Source organism: Bombina bombina, chromosome 1, assembly GCF_027579735.1.
Source record: "Bombina bombina isolate aBomBom1 chromosome 1, aBomBom1.pri, whole genome shotgun sequence".
Lineage (NCBI taxonomy): Eukaryota > Metazoa > Chordata > Amphibia > Anura > Bombinatoridae > Bombina > Bombina bombina.
This window is the reverse complement of record NC_069499.1, coordinates 1,468,000,097-1,468,016,829: the sequence shown is the minus strand read 5'-3', so window position 1 is coordinate 1,468,016,829 and position 16,733 is coordinate 1,468,000,097. Positions and strand designations below refer to the sequence as shown.

Genomic DNA, 16,733 nt, shown 5'->3' with positions numbered 1-16,733 from the left:
TACATTTCATATTACTAAAACGAATGTGTCTATATGTGAGCATTTAAAGAAAAAAAGGGGAATATCGTTTGAACTTTATACTGAATTGCTTCTAAGGGAACATATATATTATTTATTGCACCCATTAGATAAACATTCTCTTTGTTTACAGAGATAAGAAGTATAATATATATAATTAATATAAAACCAGCTATACAGATAAAATCTATTATCAATATTATTATAAAACTGCTAAGAAATAATCAGATGTATAAATAAAGTGAATATTGTTTTAAAAATTACATTTAAAACTTATCTATACATAAAGTGCTCCCAATTAATAAATAATAAATTTCTCTTAAAAATATATATACTTTCCTTACATAAATGAATATTATATATATACAATAAAATAAATTATTTTTGAATAAAAGACCCTGAATCTGTTATAAAAAAGCTGCCAGATCAATATCTCTGTTTAACCCCTTAGGTTCTAAAGTCTCCAATTTGTGTATCCAGAATGTTTCTCTTTTGCGGAGATCCAAAAGTTTGCTACCTCCCCTTTTGCCTAGATTAACTTGTTCTATGGCTTTAATAAAAAATCATTTTTATTTTTCCCATGTACCTGTGTGAAGTGATTTATTAGGGGGGTTTTTAAAGTTCCAGCCTCAATGTTTTTCATGTGTTCCAAGCACCGTATCTTGAGACCCCTTGTAGTGCGACCAATATATCTCTTGGGGGTACTACAGGTGCATTCTAACATGTACACTACATGATCTGATTTACAGTTCAGCATACTTTTTATAGGATACTTTTCTCCACTGTTATCACATTCAATATATTTGTTAAACCGTTTACATGAAACCCCACATTTTTCTTTTATGATTCAGATCAAGCATAATTTTTTACTTCATTCTCTTGGTATCCTTTATGGAAGAAACAGCAATGCTCTACTGGGAGCTAGCGGGACTCATCTGTAAGCCAATCACAATGCATATATGTGCAACCACCAATTAGTAGCTAGATCCAGCTCCTAAGCCTATTTGGGTATGCTTTTCAACAAAGGATAATCAGAGAACTAGGAAAATTTGATAATATAATTAAATTGGAATGTTGTTTAAAATTGTACACTCTATCTGAATTATGAAAGAACATTTTTGAGTTGCATACCTCTTTAAGTAATAACACATATATATTGTCATATTTTGGCAAATTCTGAGCACTTCAAATCCCATCCAATTTATTTGGCATATAATTGTTACACAGCATGACCACTTAAAGGGACATTGTAGATTTTTCTTTGCATAAATGTTTTTGTAGGTGATCCATTTATATAGCCCATCTGGGTGTTTTTGTAACAATGTATAGTTTTGCTTATTTTTTTACTAAAACCCAAAGTTTCAGATGTATACATGCGTTTACAGACTATTGCTGACTCCTCTTTGTCTAATCTGTCATTTCATATGCTAAAAGTGTGTGTGGGGGGGGGGGGGGGGAGTGTCTGCTCCCAGCCCATTTAACTGTGTGTTCCAGCTAACCCCATCAACAGTAATACACTTGGAGCTTCTAAGTCAGTTTTTAAAAGGTTTTATATTGGATTTTTAGATCAGTATCTTTGCATATTCTTCTTTATAATAGTGTGTATAATATACAGTTATATAAAAATTGGAGTATACTGTCCATTTAATGGGAGTGTATGTATGTATGTATATGCTTTGTTCTCTTGGTATTCTTAGTTGAAAGCTAAACGTAGGAGCCTCATATGCTAATTTCTTAGACCTTGAAGTCTGCCTCTAATCTGAATGCATTTTTACCACTAGAGGGCGTTAGTTCATGTGTTTCATATAAATAACATTGAGCTCATGCACGTGAATTTACAGAGGAGTCAGCACTAATTGGCTAAAATGCAAGTCTGTCAAAAAACCTTAAATAAGGTGACAGTCTGCAGAGGTTTAGATACAGGGTAATCACATAGGCAAAACGTGTATTATTATAACTGTGTTGGTTATGCAAAACTGGGGAATGGGTAATAAAGGGAAGGGATTATCTGTCTTTAAAAACCACAAAAATTCTGGTGTTGACTGTCCCTTTAATGTGTTTAACTAGCACCCAGTAGTACATTGCTGCTCTTTCATAAAAGGAAACCAAGATAATTAAGCAAAATAATTAAAGTAGTAGTTTAAATTGTACTCTCTATCTGAATAAATGATAGAAAAATGTTGGGTTTCATGTCCATTTAAAGCACAACAGTTTCCCAGATTCCTGTATATCAGGGAGGGTTCTTCAAACCATGGATCGGGACCCGTTACTGGGTCGCAACACCATGTTTACTGGGTCTCGACTTGAGAGTGTGTGTTGTATGAGAGTGTGTGTTGTATGAGAGTGTGTGTTTGTGGTGTGTGTTGTATGAAAGTGTGTATGTGTTATATGAGAGTGTGTGTTGTATGAGAGTGTGTGTTTGTGGTGTGTGTTGTATGAGAGTGTGTGTGTTGTATGAGAGTGTGTGTGTTTTGTATGATAGTGTGTGTTTGTGGTGTGTGTTGTATGAAAGTATGTATGTGTTATATGAGAGTGTGTGTTGTATGATACTGTGTGTTTGTGGTGTGTGTTGTATGAAAGTGTGTATGTGTTATATGAGAGTGTGTGTTGTATGATAGTGTGTGTTTGTGGTGTGTGTTGTATGAAAGTATGTATGTGTTATATGAGTGTGTGTTGTATGATAGTGTGTGTTTGTGGTGTGTGTTGTATGAAAGTATGTATGTGTTATATGAGTGTGTGTTGTATGATAGTGTGTGTTTGTGGTGTGTGTTGTATGAAAGTGTGTATGTGTTATATGAGAGTGTGTGTGTTGTATGATAGTGTGTGTTTGTGGTGTGTGTTGTATGAAAGTGTGTATGTGTTATATGAGAGTGTGTGTGTTGTATGATAGTGTGTGTTTGTGGTGTGTGTTGTATGAAAGTATGTATGTGTTATATGAGAGAGTGTGTGTTGTATGATAGTGTGTGTTTGTGGTGTGTGTTGTATGAAAGTGTGTATGTGTTATATGAGAGTGTGTGTTGTATTAGAGTGTGTATGGTTTTTACCTTTTACACCACTTGCAAGTGTGTCTACAATCAGGGGTAAAATACACACACATTTTACTCACTTTGCCAAATATCGCAGCTATCTTGTATATTGCTTCAGAAATTTTTAGAACAAGCATAAAAATAGGGTTGAGAAGGTATTTGGTATCATGGCACTGGGTCTTGGGAAAATAAGTTTGAAGAACCCTGCTATATATAACGGGGCTTTCACAGCATGTGTGTGTATGCCTTTGGTAAACAGTGATAACTTTTACTAAAAGCATTTTTGTAAAGCATATTGGAAAAATGTTTCTATTTAAAACTGAAATGCACCCCATGCACATTTCAATTTTGACCTTTCTGTCCCTTGTAAATACAGTTACGAGGCACGTTTGCTTTTTTGTAAGGGTGCAGCACATTTGTCATTAGAAATTCCATGTTCTGACAGTAAATTAAAGGAACACTAAACCCAAAATATTTCTTTCATGATTCAAGTAGAGAATACAATTGTATTATTATTATCTAATTTGCTTCATTCATACATTGCAGTTCTCCGTTTCAGACTTTGGTTTGTGTTGCAGAATTAAGCGGGTGCGAGATAAGTATGAGTCGGAGATACAGGAGATTGAGCGATCAGAAAGGAAACTACAGGAACGCTGCAAGCAACTGAAGGAGCGAGTTACAGAACTGGAAGGAGAACAGATCAGACTTCAGGGACTTCTCAGACAGAAGGAGCAAGAAGTGGAGGATATTAGGAAGGTGAGTAAAAGGAAATCAGGAAGAGATACTGGGAAGGGGCAGGTTATGGCTTACAGGTGGTTGCAATGGTGTAGAGAACATTAGTGAAATATAAATTCAGTACAAGTGTTAAAGGGGAGACTCTCCAATAAAATTGGTTCATATAGTTTTTATGCAGCACATTTCACAGCCAGACATTTAAAAGGACCACTAAAGTCAAAATGAAACTTTTATTATTCAGACAAAACACACCATTTAAAGGGACATGAAACACAAAAATTTTCTTTCATGATTCAGATAGAGAATACAATTTCAAACAACTTTCCAATTTACTTCTATTGTTTAATTTGCTTCTTTCTCTTGTTATCCTTTTCTGAAATGTTTATCTAGGCAAGTTCATGTGCAGCAGAGAACCTAGGTTCTATCTGTTGATTGGTGGCTGCATATATAAACTGATTGTCATTGGCTCACCCATGTGTTCAGTCAGAAACCAGTAGTGCATTGCTGCTCCTTCAACACATGATACCAAAAGAATAAAACAGATTAGATAATAGAAGTAAATTAGAAAGTTGTTTAAAATTGTATTCTCTATCTGAATCATGAAATAAAATTTTTGGGTTTCATGTCCCTTAAAAGGGCTTTTGTAGGGCATTGCCCTAAGTTAAACAGCTCTTTTACCTAAACAAATTACCAATTACCCCCTAACAGTAAAATCCCCCACCCACCAAACCCCCAAAATAAAAAAAACTAACACTAAAAAAAACCTAAACTACCCATTGCCCCTAAAGGGACATTTGTATGGGCATTGCCCTTAAAAGGGAATTCGGCTCTTTTACTGCCCTTAAAAGGGCAATCAGCTCTTTTCAAGCCCAAAAAACTCTAATTTAAAAAAAAAAAGCCTAAGACTAAGCCCCAAATAGGTACTCACCGTTCCTGAAGTCCAGCGGAGAAGGTCTTCTTCCAGACGGCTCCATCATCTTTCTTCATCCGAAATGGAGGCTCCTCTTCATCCGATGTCTGTCGTACACTGAAGATTGAATGCAATGCACCGCATTCAATTTAGGGTACCTTGCATTTCTATTGGCTGAAATTTTTAAATCAGCCAATGGGGTTAAAGATACTGAAGTCCTATTGGCTGTTCAAATCAGCCAATAAGATTTCAGTAGCTCTTATTCTATTGGCTGATTTAAAAATCTCAGCCAATAGAAATGTAAGGTACCCATACAAATCCCCCTTTAGGGGCAATGGGTAGTTTAGGTTTTTTAGTGTTAGTTATTTTTATTTTGGGGGGGTTTTACTGTTAGGGGGGACTTAGTATTTTTTAAATGTAAAAGAGCTCTTTAACTTAGGGCAATGCCTTACAAAAGGCCCTTTTAAGGGCTATTGGTAGTTTAGTTTAGGGAGTGTTTTTATTTGGGGGGGGGGGGGGTTTATTTTCATAGGGATTAGGTATAATTTTCTCCTGTTAAGTGTAGTCAGTCCACGGGTCATCCATTACTTATGGGATTATAACTCCTCCCTAACAGGAAGTGCAAGAGGATCACCCAAGTAGAGCTGCTATATAGCTCCTCCCCCCTACGTCATATCCAGTCATTCTCTTGCACCTAACTAATAGATAGGATGTGTGAGAGGAGTGTGGTTATTAAATTTAGTTTTTATTTCTTCAATCAAAAGTTTGTTGTTTTAAACAGCACCGGAGTGTGTTGTTTTTTCTCAGGCAGTATTAGAAGAAGAATCTACCTGAGTTTTGTGTATGATCTTAGCGGACGTAACTAAGATCCATTTGCTGTTCTCGGCCATTCTGAGGAGCGAGGTAACTTCAGAACAGGGGACAGCGGGCAGGGTTCACCTGCAAAGAGGTATGTTGCAGTATATTATTTTCTAAGGAATGGAATTGACTGAGAAAATACTGCTAATACCAATATAATGTAAGTACAGCCTTAAATGCAGTAGTAGCAACTGGTATCAGGCTGTATGTATGTTGGCACTAAAGTATTTCTGGGGAATGGCACTTCACTTAGAAAATACTGTATACATATAACTTATAGCCTTTCTGCAGTGATAGCGACTAGCAACAGGCTTTTATTATCATTTCATATATTTAAAACGTTTACTGGCAGGTTAATCGTTTTTCTCTCTGAGGTACTTGGTGAAAAATTTATGGGCATTATTTTCCACTTGGCTGTCGTTTATTTTGAATAAAATCAGTTTATTGAGCTTCCCCTCTGCTGTATTATGAGTGGGAGGGGCCTATTTTGGCGCTTTTACTACGCATTAAAAATTCAGTCACAGTCTTCCTTATTCTCCCTGCATGATCCAGGACGTCTCTACAGAGCTCAGGGGTCTCCAAAACTAGTTTGAGGGAGGTAATCACTCACAGCAGACCTGTGAGACTGTGCTTTGACTGTGATAAAAACGTATATATTTTATTTGTTATTCGTTTTTTTGGTATTAAGGGGTTAATAATCCATTTGCTAATGGGTGCAATCCTTTGCTAAATGAATGCATTTCATGTGAAAAATTGATTGCTATAACTAAACCGGTTCATTGTTATCTCAATGTGACAGTTTTTTGTGTGCTTCTTAAAGGCACAGTAACATTTTTTATATTGCTTGTAAATTCATTTGAAAAGTATTTTCCAAGCTTGCTAGTCTAATTGCTAGTTTGTTTAAACATGTCTGACACAGAGGAATCTCTTTGTGCAATATGTTCAAAGGCCAATGTGGAGCCCAATAGAAATTTATGTACTAATTGCATTGATGCTACTTTAAATAAAAGCCAATCTGTACATGTTAAGAAAAATTCACCAGACAACGAGGGGGAAGTTATGCCGACTAACTTGCCTCACGTGTCAGTACCTGCATCTCCCGCTTACAAATCACTTTACAAGACATGGCTAATGTTATGACTGAAGTTTTATCTAAATTGCCAGAACTTAGGGGTAAACGAGACCACTCTGGTGTAGAACAGAGTGCGCTGATAATACTAGGGCCATGTCTGATACTGCGTCACAATTTGCAGAACATGAAGACGGAGAGCTTCATTCTGTGGGTGACGGATCTGATCCAAATAAACTGGATTCAGACATTTCAAATTTTAAATTTAAGCTTGAGAACCTCCGTGTATTACTAGGGGAGGTGTTAGCGGCTTTGAATGATTGTAACACGGTTGCAATCCCAGAGAAGATATGTAGGTTGGATAAATATTTTGCGGTACCGACGTGTACTGACGTTTTTCCTATACCTAAAAGATTTACTGAAATTGTTAACAAGGAGTGGGATAGACCCGGTGTGCCTTTCTCACCCCCTCCTATATTCAGAAAAATGTTTCCAATAGACGCCACCACACGGGACTTATGGCAAACGGTCCCTAAGGTGGAGGGAGCAGTTTCTACTTTAGCTTAGCGTACCACTATCCCGGTGGAGGATAGCTGTGCCTTTTCAGATCCAATGGATAAAAAGTTAGAGGGTTACCTTAAGAAAATGTTTGTTCAACAAGGTTTTATATTGCAACCCCTTGCATGCATTGCGCCTGTCACGGCTGCGGCGGCATTCTGGTTTGAGTCTCTGGAAGAGACCCTTGACACAGCTCCATTGGATGAGATTACACACAAGCTTAAAGCCCTTAAGCTAGCTAATTCATTTATTTCTGATGCCGTAGTACATTTAACTAAACTTACGGCTAAGAATTCCGGATTCGCCATTCAGGCGCGCAGAGCGCTGTGGCTAAAATCCTGGTCAGCTGATGTGACTTCTAAATCTAAATTGCTTAACATACCTTTCAAAGGGCAGACATTATTCGGGCCCGGTTTGAAAGAAATTATCGCTGACATTACTGGAGGTAAGGGCCATGCCCTGCCTCAAGACAGAGCCAAACCAAGGGCTAGACAGTCTAATTTTCGTGCCTTTCGTAACTTCAAGGCAGGAGCAGCATCAACTTCCTCTGCTCCAAAGCAGGAAGGAACTGTTGCTCGCTACAGACAGGGCTGGAAACCTAACCAGACCTGGAACAAGGGCAAGCAGGCCAGAAAACCTGCTGCTGCCCCTAAGACAGCATGAAGTGAGGGCCCCCAATCCGGAAGCGGATCTAGTAGGGGGCAGACTTTCTCTCTTCGCCCAGGCTTGGGCAAGAGATGTCCAGGATCCCTGGGCGTTGGAGATCATATCTCAGGGATATCTTCTGGACTTCAAAACTTCTCCTCCAAAAGGGAGATTTCATCTTTCAAGGTTGTCAACAAACCAGATAAAGAAAGAGGCGTTTCTACGCTGTGTACAAGATCTTTTACTAATGGGAGTGATCCACCCGGTTCCGCGGTCGGAACACGGACAAGGGTTTTACTCAAATCTGTTTGTGGTTCCCAAGAAAGAAGGAACCTTCAGACCAATCTTGGATTTAAAGATCCTAAACAAATTCCTAAGAGTTCCATCGTTCAAAATGGAAACTATTCGGACAATCTTACCCATGATCCAAAAGGGTCAGTACATGACCACAGTGGATTTAAAGGATGCCTACCTTCACATACCGATTCACAAAGATCATTACCGGTATCTAAGGTTTGCCTTCCTAGACAAGCATTACCAGTTTGTAGCTCTTCCCTTCGGGTTAGCTACTGCTCCAAGAATCTTTACAAAGGTTCTGGGTTCTCTTCTGGCGGTACTAAGACCGCGAGGAATATCGGTAGCTCCGTACCTAGACGACATTCTGATACAAGCGTCAAGTTTCCAAACTGCCAAGTCTCATACAGAGTTAGTACTGGCATTTCTAAGGTCACATGGGTGGAAAGTGAACGAAGAAAAGAGTTCTCTATTGCCACTCACAAGAGTTCCCTTCTTAGGGACTCTTATAGATTCTGTAGAAATGAAGATTTATCTGACAGAGGTCAGGTTAACAAAACTTCTAAATGCTTGCCGGGTCCTTCATTCCATTCCACACCCGTCAGTGGCTCAATGCATGGAGGTAATCGGCTTAATGGTAGCGGCAATGGACATAGTACCCTTTGCACGCCTGCATCTCAGACCACTGCAATTGTGCATGCTAAGTCAGTGGAATGGGGATTACTCAGATTTGTCCCCTATGCTGAATCTGGATCAAGAGACAAGAAATTCTCTTCTATGGTGGCTCTCTCGGCCACATCTATCCAAGGGGATGCCCTTCAGCAGGCCAGATTGGACGATTGTAACAACAGACGCCAGCCTGATAGGTTGGGGCGCTGTCTGGAATTCCCTGAAGACTCAGGGATCTTGGACTCAGGAGGAGAGTCTCCTTCCCATAAATATCCTGGAATTAAGAGCAGTTTTCAATGCCCTTCTGGCTTGGCCTCAGTTAGCAACTCTGAGGTTCATCAGGTTTCAGTCGGACAACATCACGACTGTGGCTTACATCAACCATCAGGGAGGGACAAGGAGTTCCCTAGCAATGATGGAAGTCTCAAAGATAATTCACTGGGCAGAGTCTCACTCTTGCCACCTATCAGCGATCCACATCCCAGGCGTGGAGAACTGGGAAGCGGATTATCTAAGTCGCCAGACTTTTCATCCGGGGGAGTGGGAACTTCATCCGGAGGTCTTTGCCCAAATACTTCGGCGTTGGGGCAAACCAGATCTGGATTTCATGGCGTCTCGCCAGAACGCCAAACTCCCTTATTATGGATCCAGGTCCAGAGACCCGGGAGCGGTTCTGATAGATGCTCTGACAGCACCTTGGGTCTTCAACATAGCTTATGTGTTTCCACCCTTCCCGATGCTTCCTCGATTGATTGCCAGGATCAAACAGGAGAGAGCATCGGTGATTCTAATAGCGCCTGCGTGGCCACGCAGGACCTGGTATGCAGACCTAGTGGACATGTCGTCCTGTCCACCATGGTCCCTACCTCTGAGACAGGACCTTCTGGTGCAGGGTCCTTTCAAACATCCAAATCTAATTTCTCTGAGGCTGACTGCATGGAGATTGAACGCTTGATTCTATCAAAGCGTGGATTCTCGGAGTCAGTGATTGATACCTTGATACAGGCTAGGAAGCCTGTTACCAGGAAAATTTACCATAAAATATGGCGCAAATACTTGCATTGGTGTGAATCCAAGAGTTACTCATGGAGTAAGGTTAGGATTCCTAGGATATTGTCTTTTCTACAAGAAGGTTTAGAAAAGGGTTTATCCGCTAGTTCGTTAAAGGGACAAATCTCAGCTTTGTCCATCCTTTTACACAAACGTCTGTCAGAAGTTCCAGACGTTCAGGCTTTTTGTCAGGCTTTGGCCAGGATTAAGCCTGTGTTTAAAACTGTTGCTCCGCCATGGAGCTTAAACTTAGTTCTTAACGTTTTACAGGGTGTTCCGTTTGAACCCCTTCATTCCATTGATATCAAGCTGTTATCTTGGAAAGTTCTGTTTTTAATGGCTATTTCCTCGGCTCGAAGAGTCTCAGAGTTATCTGCCTTACATTGTGATTCTCCTTATCTGATTTTCCATTCAGACAAGGTAGTTCTGCGTACTAAACCTGGGTTCTTACCTAAGGTAGTCTCTAACAGGAATATCAATCAAGAGATTGTTGTTCCTTCATTGTGCCCTAATCCTTCCTCAAAGAAGGAACGACTTCTGCACAATCTGGACGTTGTCCGTGCCCTGAAATTTTATTTGCAGGCAACTAAAGATTTTCGACAAACTTCTTCCCTGTTTGTCGTCTATTCTGGACAGAGGAGAGGTCAAAAGGCTTCGGCTACCTCTCTCTCCTTCTGGCTTCGTAGTATAATACTTTTAGCCTATGAGACTGCTGGACAGCAGCCTCCTGAAAGAATTACAGCTCATTCTACCCAGTGGAGGCTCCTCTATAGGAGCACTTGAGCACGTGAACCCCCTGACTGACCCCTGATGCCCCCTGACCCCTGATGAACAAAAAAAAAAAAAAAGAGTGAGAAATAAAAAATAATAATAAATTTTTAAACCTTTTTGCTGATTAAATTAAAAAATACTCCAGGCTCCACTGCAGTTTTAATTAAAAACATAAAAATTGCCTTATTTAGGCTGAAAGTGGAATGGACATTTGCCTAATACTTCTATCTATCGCACATGATGTGCAGTGCGATACAGAGAAGTATAGGCAAAAGCTCTTTCCACTTTAAAGCTGCATTGACAGCAGCGCCACCTACAAGCCAGCCCATAGGTCTCCTTACCGCACAGCTCTTAGTGTGCGAGAGCCAGCTGTCACGTGACACTCGCACACTAAGAGCTGTGTGTGTGGCGTCAGTGAAAGGCTGTTTGGAGGAGGCTAAGCAATTGTATGATGAAGCGCTAACAGTAAATCCAGATGGAGTGAAAATTATGCACAGCCTGGTAAGTTTGTAGGTTCCCAGCTTCACTCATTGTGTTTAAGATCGTACAGTTAATATTTGTGGGCAAAACTTGAGTACTTTGTTAACTCAATGCAAAGTTAATCAGTTTAGACATATTTCAGCAATTAACCACTTCAGTATAATGTGCTTCAAACATAAATGTTACAAGAGGCATAACAGTTAGAATTGAAGTCTCTGCAGGTTCAAATCCATAATAAAACAAGAAATAACTGCATAGTATTGATAAAAGACACCAAAAATCTATTTTTACAAAATGTAACTATTTCTCGTTAGTGAGATTCTTGCATATTTCCACATGAATGTGCTACTGAATAAAGCACACACAGTACAACTGCCCATTAAGAAGGCTTAGCTTATAGGGGCGGACTGACAAGTCGGGCAAATCGGCCCTTTTCCGAGGGCCCCGCATCTGAAGGGGGCCCCACTCCCTGCATGATGATACTGTGGCAGCCAGCAGTTATTTTTAAATTTTTTATTAAAATTACAACAATAATTTATTTTATTTCCTTTGGATTTTGTACTGTCTGTCTGGGGGGTGGGGTGGTGGTGGGGGCTCTCACATACAGAACACCGGTGGTGGCGGGTGATAGATTACCCTGTTTTGGGCTTGTGGCTGATGCTCAGCTCCACCCACCCACCGGCATTGCGTGAGTGCGCACACTCACGCAACTGCGCAGTACTTCAGCGGCACACAAAGTGACAGCAGCAGCCTGCAGCGTGTCGGCACGTGGTGAACTGGAGCAGCAGGAGCCGTGGAATGAGCAGTCAGGCGAGAGGAACATCAGCCGCCATATCATCATCTCTGTCTGAGGTGAGATCTTGTTAATCACAAGTCCCAACAGTGAGGTGTGCTGCTATCCGGTAAGCAGCTTGAACACACACTTTTTAAGTCTCTCCCTTCTCACCCTTACATAGCACTTGCACTGCGTGCTGAGGTTACAGTAGGAGTTTCCCCTGAATAGTGCCTGAAAAGTGGAGGCTGAGACAGGTCCTGTAGCAAAAGGGAAGGTTAGCTGCTAAAGTAGAAAGGGGTAACTCTGGGTCTCTAGCTATGGCGATAATCAGGACTATTTTGAAGTTGAACTATTACAATTTACACTATTTTCCTTTCTATGTGTGTCCCTGGCCAGGATCGAATGGGGGTTATAATGATCCAGTCCACCAGCTTCCTTTTAGCACTTCTGGCTGACTGTTCTAAAATTTAAGTAAACAAAACACCCTGTCTCTCTTGCCTCTCGTTTCTCTCTTCCCCAGTACAGTGCTGATAAGACACTGCGTGCAGCTTTATGAAGTAAAAAGCAATGAGCCGAGACAAGAGGGGCAGGGGGATTGCTACAAAGCAGATTCATACTGTTTATTTAGTTAAAGGAATTCCATTTCTTTGATGCATGCTGCAGTGCAGGGCAGGAGCTCCCAGCCTCCCTTCCCTACATCTCACTACAGGTCCTGGTTCTTTTTTTAACCCCTTTGCTCCTAGTAAGTATGTTTCTACCTTGTCTACACTAACTCTCCTTTTTATTCTCTCTCTGTAACTCTCTCCTATTTCCTTCTCTCTCTTCCTCCCCTCTCTCTCTGCCTCTTCCACTTTCCATTTTCTCTCTCTTATTTCCAATCAGTGAGTGCTAACACTTTGACAACAATTATGCTTTGACTTTTTAAATGTGTGTGAGTGTAGTGTATTTGTGTGATATATATACACACACACACACACACAGGATCTGTATATAATAATAATAATATATATATATATACATACAGTGTGTGTATATATATATATATATATATATATATATATATATATATATATATATATATAGATAGATATGTGTGTGTATATATATATATATATATATACACAGTATATATACTGTATATCACAGGGGTGTTATTTGAGGTCTGCTAAGGGTATGTGGCTATGAGGTTTTAGGACAAGGTGTATGGTCAGAGGTTTGATATGGCTATATGTCTGGTGGCAGATGAGATTCAGCACCACGCTTATTTTTTTGGTAGCAAATATAAAATTTGAATATTGCTTTATGCGGGCCACTGCCGTGCTTGCCCCCTGGGCCAAAAGTTGCTAGTCCTCCCCTGGTCATAGCAGGTGTCTTGGTTATTTTGCAGCCTACCCTGATTGCTTATATAACGTTTATATACCATATATATTCTCATCCTTTATACAAGGTAAACACTTTCACTGTGCTTAAAACTATTTTTCCTGCATGTTATGACTAATAAAATAATTAAAGAATAATAAATAGGAAAATAGGTATACCCAGGATTTTCATTGATTAATTATATACAATAATAAACTAATATCATTCAATAGATTGATATTTTTAAAGTGCAAATGCAAGCCTTAAAAAAATCTGAACTGTGACACAGGAAAAAATATTTTTATATTTGTATTTCTAATTCTATTTCAGTTAAAATGGTAAAAGGAAGGTAATATTATAAAAATAAAGCATAAAAATACCATTAAACATTGTAATATAAAATGCCTCATTATTTGTAGGAAAAACATATATACTTTTATAATAAAATAAAAAAAACTGCCCCAAAATGCTTAAGCAGTCATTATAGTCAAACAATTATATGCTCTGATTAAAGTAATCAGAATTAAACTTTCAAGATTCAGATAGAACATGCAATTTAACTTTCCAATTTTACTGTTATCAAATTTGCTTTGTTCTCTTGGTATTCTTAGTTGAAAACTAAACCTAGGTAGGCTGATAGGAGTGTGCATGTGTCTATAGCAGTCTATGACAGCAGTGTTTGTAGTTATGTATAATATTGCTATAAACATTGTTCTAAATACTGCTGCCAGATGGCCTAAAACACGTGTATGCTCCTAAACTGATGTAAGATTATTTTTTTAACAAAGGATACCAAGAAAACTAATCAAAACAGAAGTAAATTGGAAAGTTGTTTAATTGTTATGCTCTATCTAATCAACTTAAGTTTAATTTTGAATTTCCTGTCCCTTTAAATGGACAGTAAAGTCATAATTAGACATTCATGGTTTAGACAGTATAACATTTTAAACAACTTTCCAAATTACTTCTATTACTTAATTTGCTTCCTTCTCTTTTTATCCTTTGCTGAAAGGTTTATCTAGGTAAGCTCAGGAGCAGCAAATAATCTAGGTTCTAGCTGCTGATTGGTGGCTGCATAAATCTACCGATTGTCATTGGCTCACCCATGTGTTCAGTTAGAAACCAGTAGTGCATTGCTGCTCATTCAACAAATGATACCAAGAGAATGGAGGAAATTTGATAATAGAAGTAAACTGGAAAGTTGTTTAAAATTGTATGTTCTACCTAAATCATGAAATAATTTTTTTGGGGTTTCATGTCCCTTTAAAGTTTAATTTTGACTTTACTCTGTGTCCTTATACTGCCCCAGTAACATGGCTCTTGTACCCAGTATATATATATATATATATATATATATATATATATATATATATATATATATATATATATATATATATATATAGTAACTGCAGGGTGTATGTGGTGCTCTTGTCTTTCAGGTTAGTTATGTACATACAACACATATATATATATATATATATATATATATATATATATATATATACACACACACACACACACAATAAAATGGGCGGAGCCATCTGAGGGGCGGGGCTAGTGCTCCCCCATCTTCAAAAGTCACCAGCCGCCACTGATTCTACCAGAGCTGTGGCTTCCACTTGGGCCTTTAAAAATGAGGCCTCTGTTGAACAGATTTGCAAGGCTGCAACTTGGTCTTCACTTCACACTTTTTCCAAATTTTACAAATTTGACACTTTTGCTTCTTCGGAGGCTGTTTTTGGGAGAAAGGTTCTTCAGGCAGTGGTTCCTTCCGTATAAAGATCCTGCCTGTCCCTCCCGTCATCCATGTACTTTTAGCTTTGGTATTGGTATCCCATAAGTAATGGATGACCCGTGGACTGACTACACTTAACAGGAGAAAACAAAATTTATGCTTACCTGATAAATTCCTTTCTCCTGTAGTGTAGTCAGTCCACGGCCCGCCCTGTTTTTTATGGCAGGTCTAAATTTTAAATTATACTCCAGTCACCACTGCACCCTATAGTTTCTCCTTTCTCGTTTGGTTTCGGTCGAATGACTGGATATGACGTAGGGGGGAAGAGCTATATAGCAGCTCTACTTGGGTGATCCTCTTGCACTTCCTGTTAGGGAGGAGTTATAATCCCATAAGTAATGGATGACCCATGGACTGACTACACTACAGGAGAAAGGAATTTATCAGGTAAGCATAAATTTTGTTTTTTTTATATTTGATAATTTTGTTCATTTTTTTCTGTAATTTTAGATATTTTTTTTTGTAATTTAATGTTAGGTTTTATTATTTGAATTGTAACTTATTATTGGAGTTAATTTAGGGGGAGTTAGGTTAGGGGTCTTAGTAATTAGTTATTTGCATTGTGGGGGGTTTGGCGGTTTAGGGGTTAATTAGGTTTATTGCGATGTGGGGGGTTGGCGGTTTAGGAGTTAATAGGTTAATTAGGTTTATTGCGATTTGGGGGTTTGGCGATTTAGGGGTTAATTAGGTTTATTGCGAAGTGGGGGTTTGGTGGTTAATAGGTTAATTAGGTTTATTGCGATGTGGGGGGTTTGGCGGTTAAAAAATTAATTATGTTATTTGCGGATTAGGGGTTAATTACTTTAATATTTTGCGATGTGAGGGTTTGCGGTTTAGGTGTTTGTTAATACTTTGTAAGGGAGGTTAGGTTTTTTTTGTTATACTTTGTGCGGACAGTTAGATTTTTTAGTTATTTCATGTGGGCGGTTACGTGTTTTTTTTATTTATTTCTTGTGGACGGTTAAGTGTTTTTTCGTTATTACGTGCGGGCGGTTAAATGTTGTTTTTTTGTTTTTTTTAAGGCTTCGGGTTTGCCTACGCTGCATCCAGGTGGATTCTTTCACCACCCTGCCATTTTCGGAATCCACCTGGATGCAGCTTCGCTGCATCAGGTGGATTCTTTTGACTGCCTCGTGCAGCCAACATTCTTTTGGCTGCTTCGCGCAGCCAACATTCCTTTGAGGATGCATGCGCAACTGGCGACAGCGATGGACGCGTTACAAATTTGATTACAGTATAGATTGTTTATTATGTGATTTCCCTGTATTTAGTAAGTCTTTTAACAATTTAGGACACTTCCTTTCTTTTACCCGATATTTTAGCACATATGGCTACAAGATAAAAACATGCAAAGGATCATCTTGCATATTTTGTTTCTAAAATGTGTTTTAAACACATACACAATCCTACCTGTACAATACTGTACAAAACTCATTGCGCTGACATGGGGAATGAAACATGTTTAAAATATATTTCTCTTGTTAGGTGTATCCAGTCCACGGATCATCCATTACTTGTGGGATATTCTCCTTCCCAACAGAAAGTTGCAAGAGGATCACCCACAGCAGAGCTGCTATATAGCTCCTCCCCTAACTGCCATATCCAGTCATTCTCTTGCAAGCTCTCAACATAGCTGGAGGTAGTAAGAGGAAAGTGGTAAAATATAGTTAGTTTTTTCTTCAATCAAAAGTTTGTTTTTAAATGGTACCGGAGTGTACTAT

The 16,733-nt window shown here is 39.0% G+C and overlaps 1 protein-coding gene across 3 annotated transcripts in view; it reads left to right on the top strand.

The window, feature by feature from the left end:
- The window catches only part of CEP131 (centrosomal protein 131), a 245,043-nt gene that overhangs the window by 184,727 nt on the left and 43,583 nt on the right, over positions 1-16,733 (top strand). For all 3 annotated transcript variants that reach the window (XM_053706713.1, XM_053706721.1, XM_053706704.1), the window contains one exon: positions 3,623-3,800. In XM_053706713.1, the coding sequence (XP_053562688.1) occupies positions 3,623-3,800 (178 nt within the window). The remainder of the gene's footprint in view (positions 1-3,622; positions 3,801-16,733) is intronic.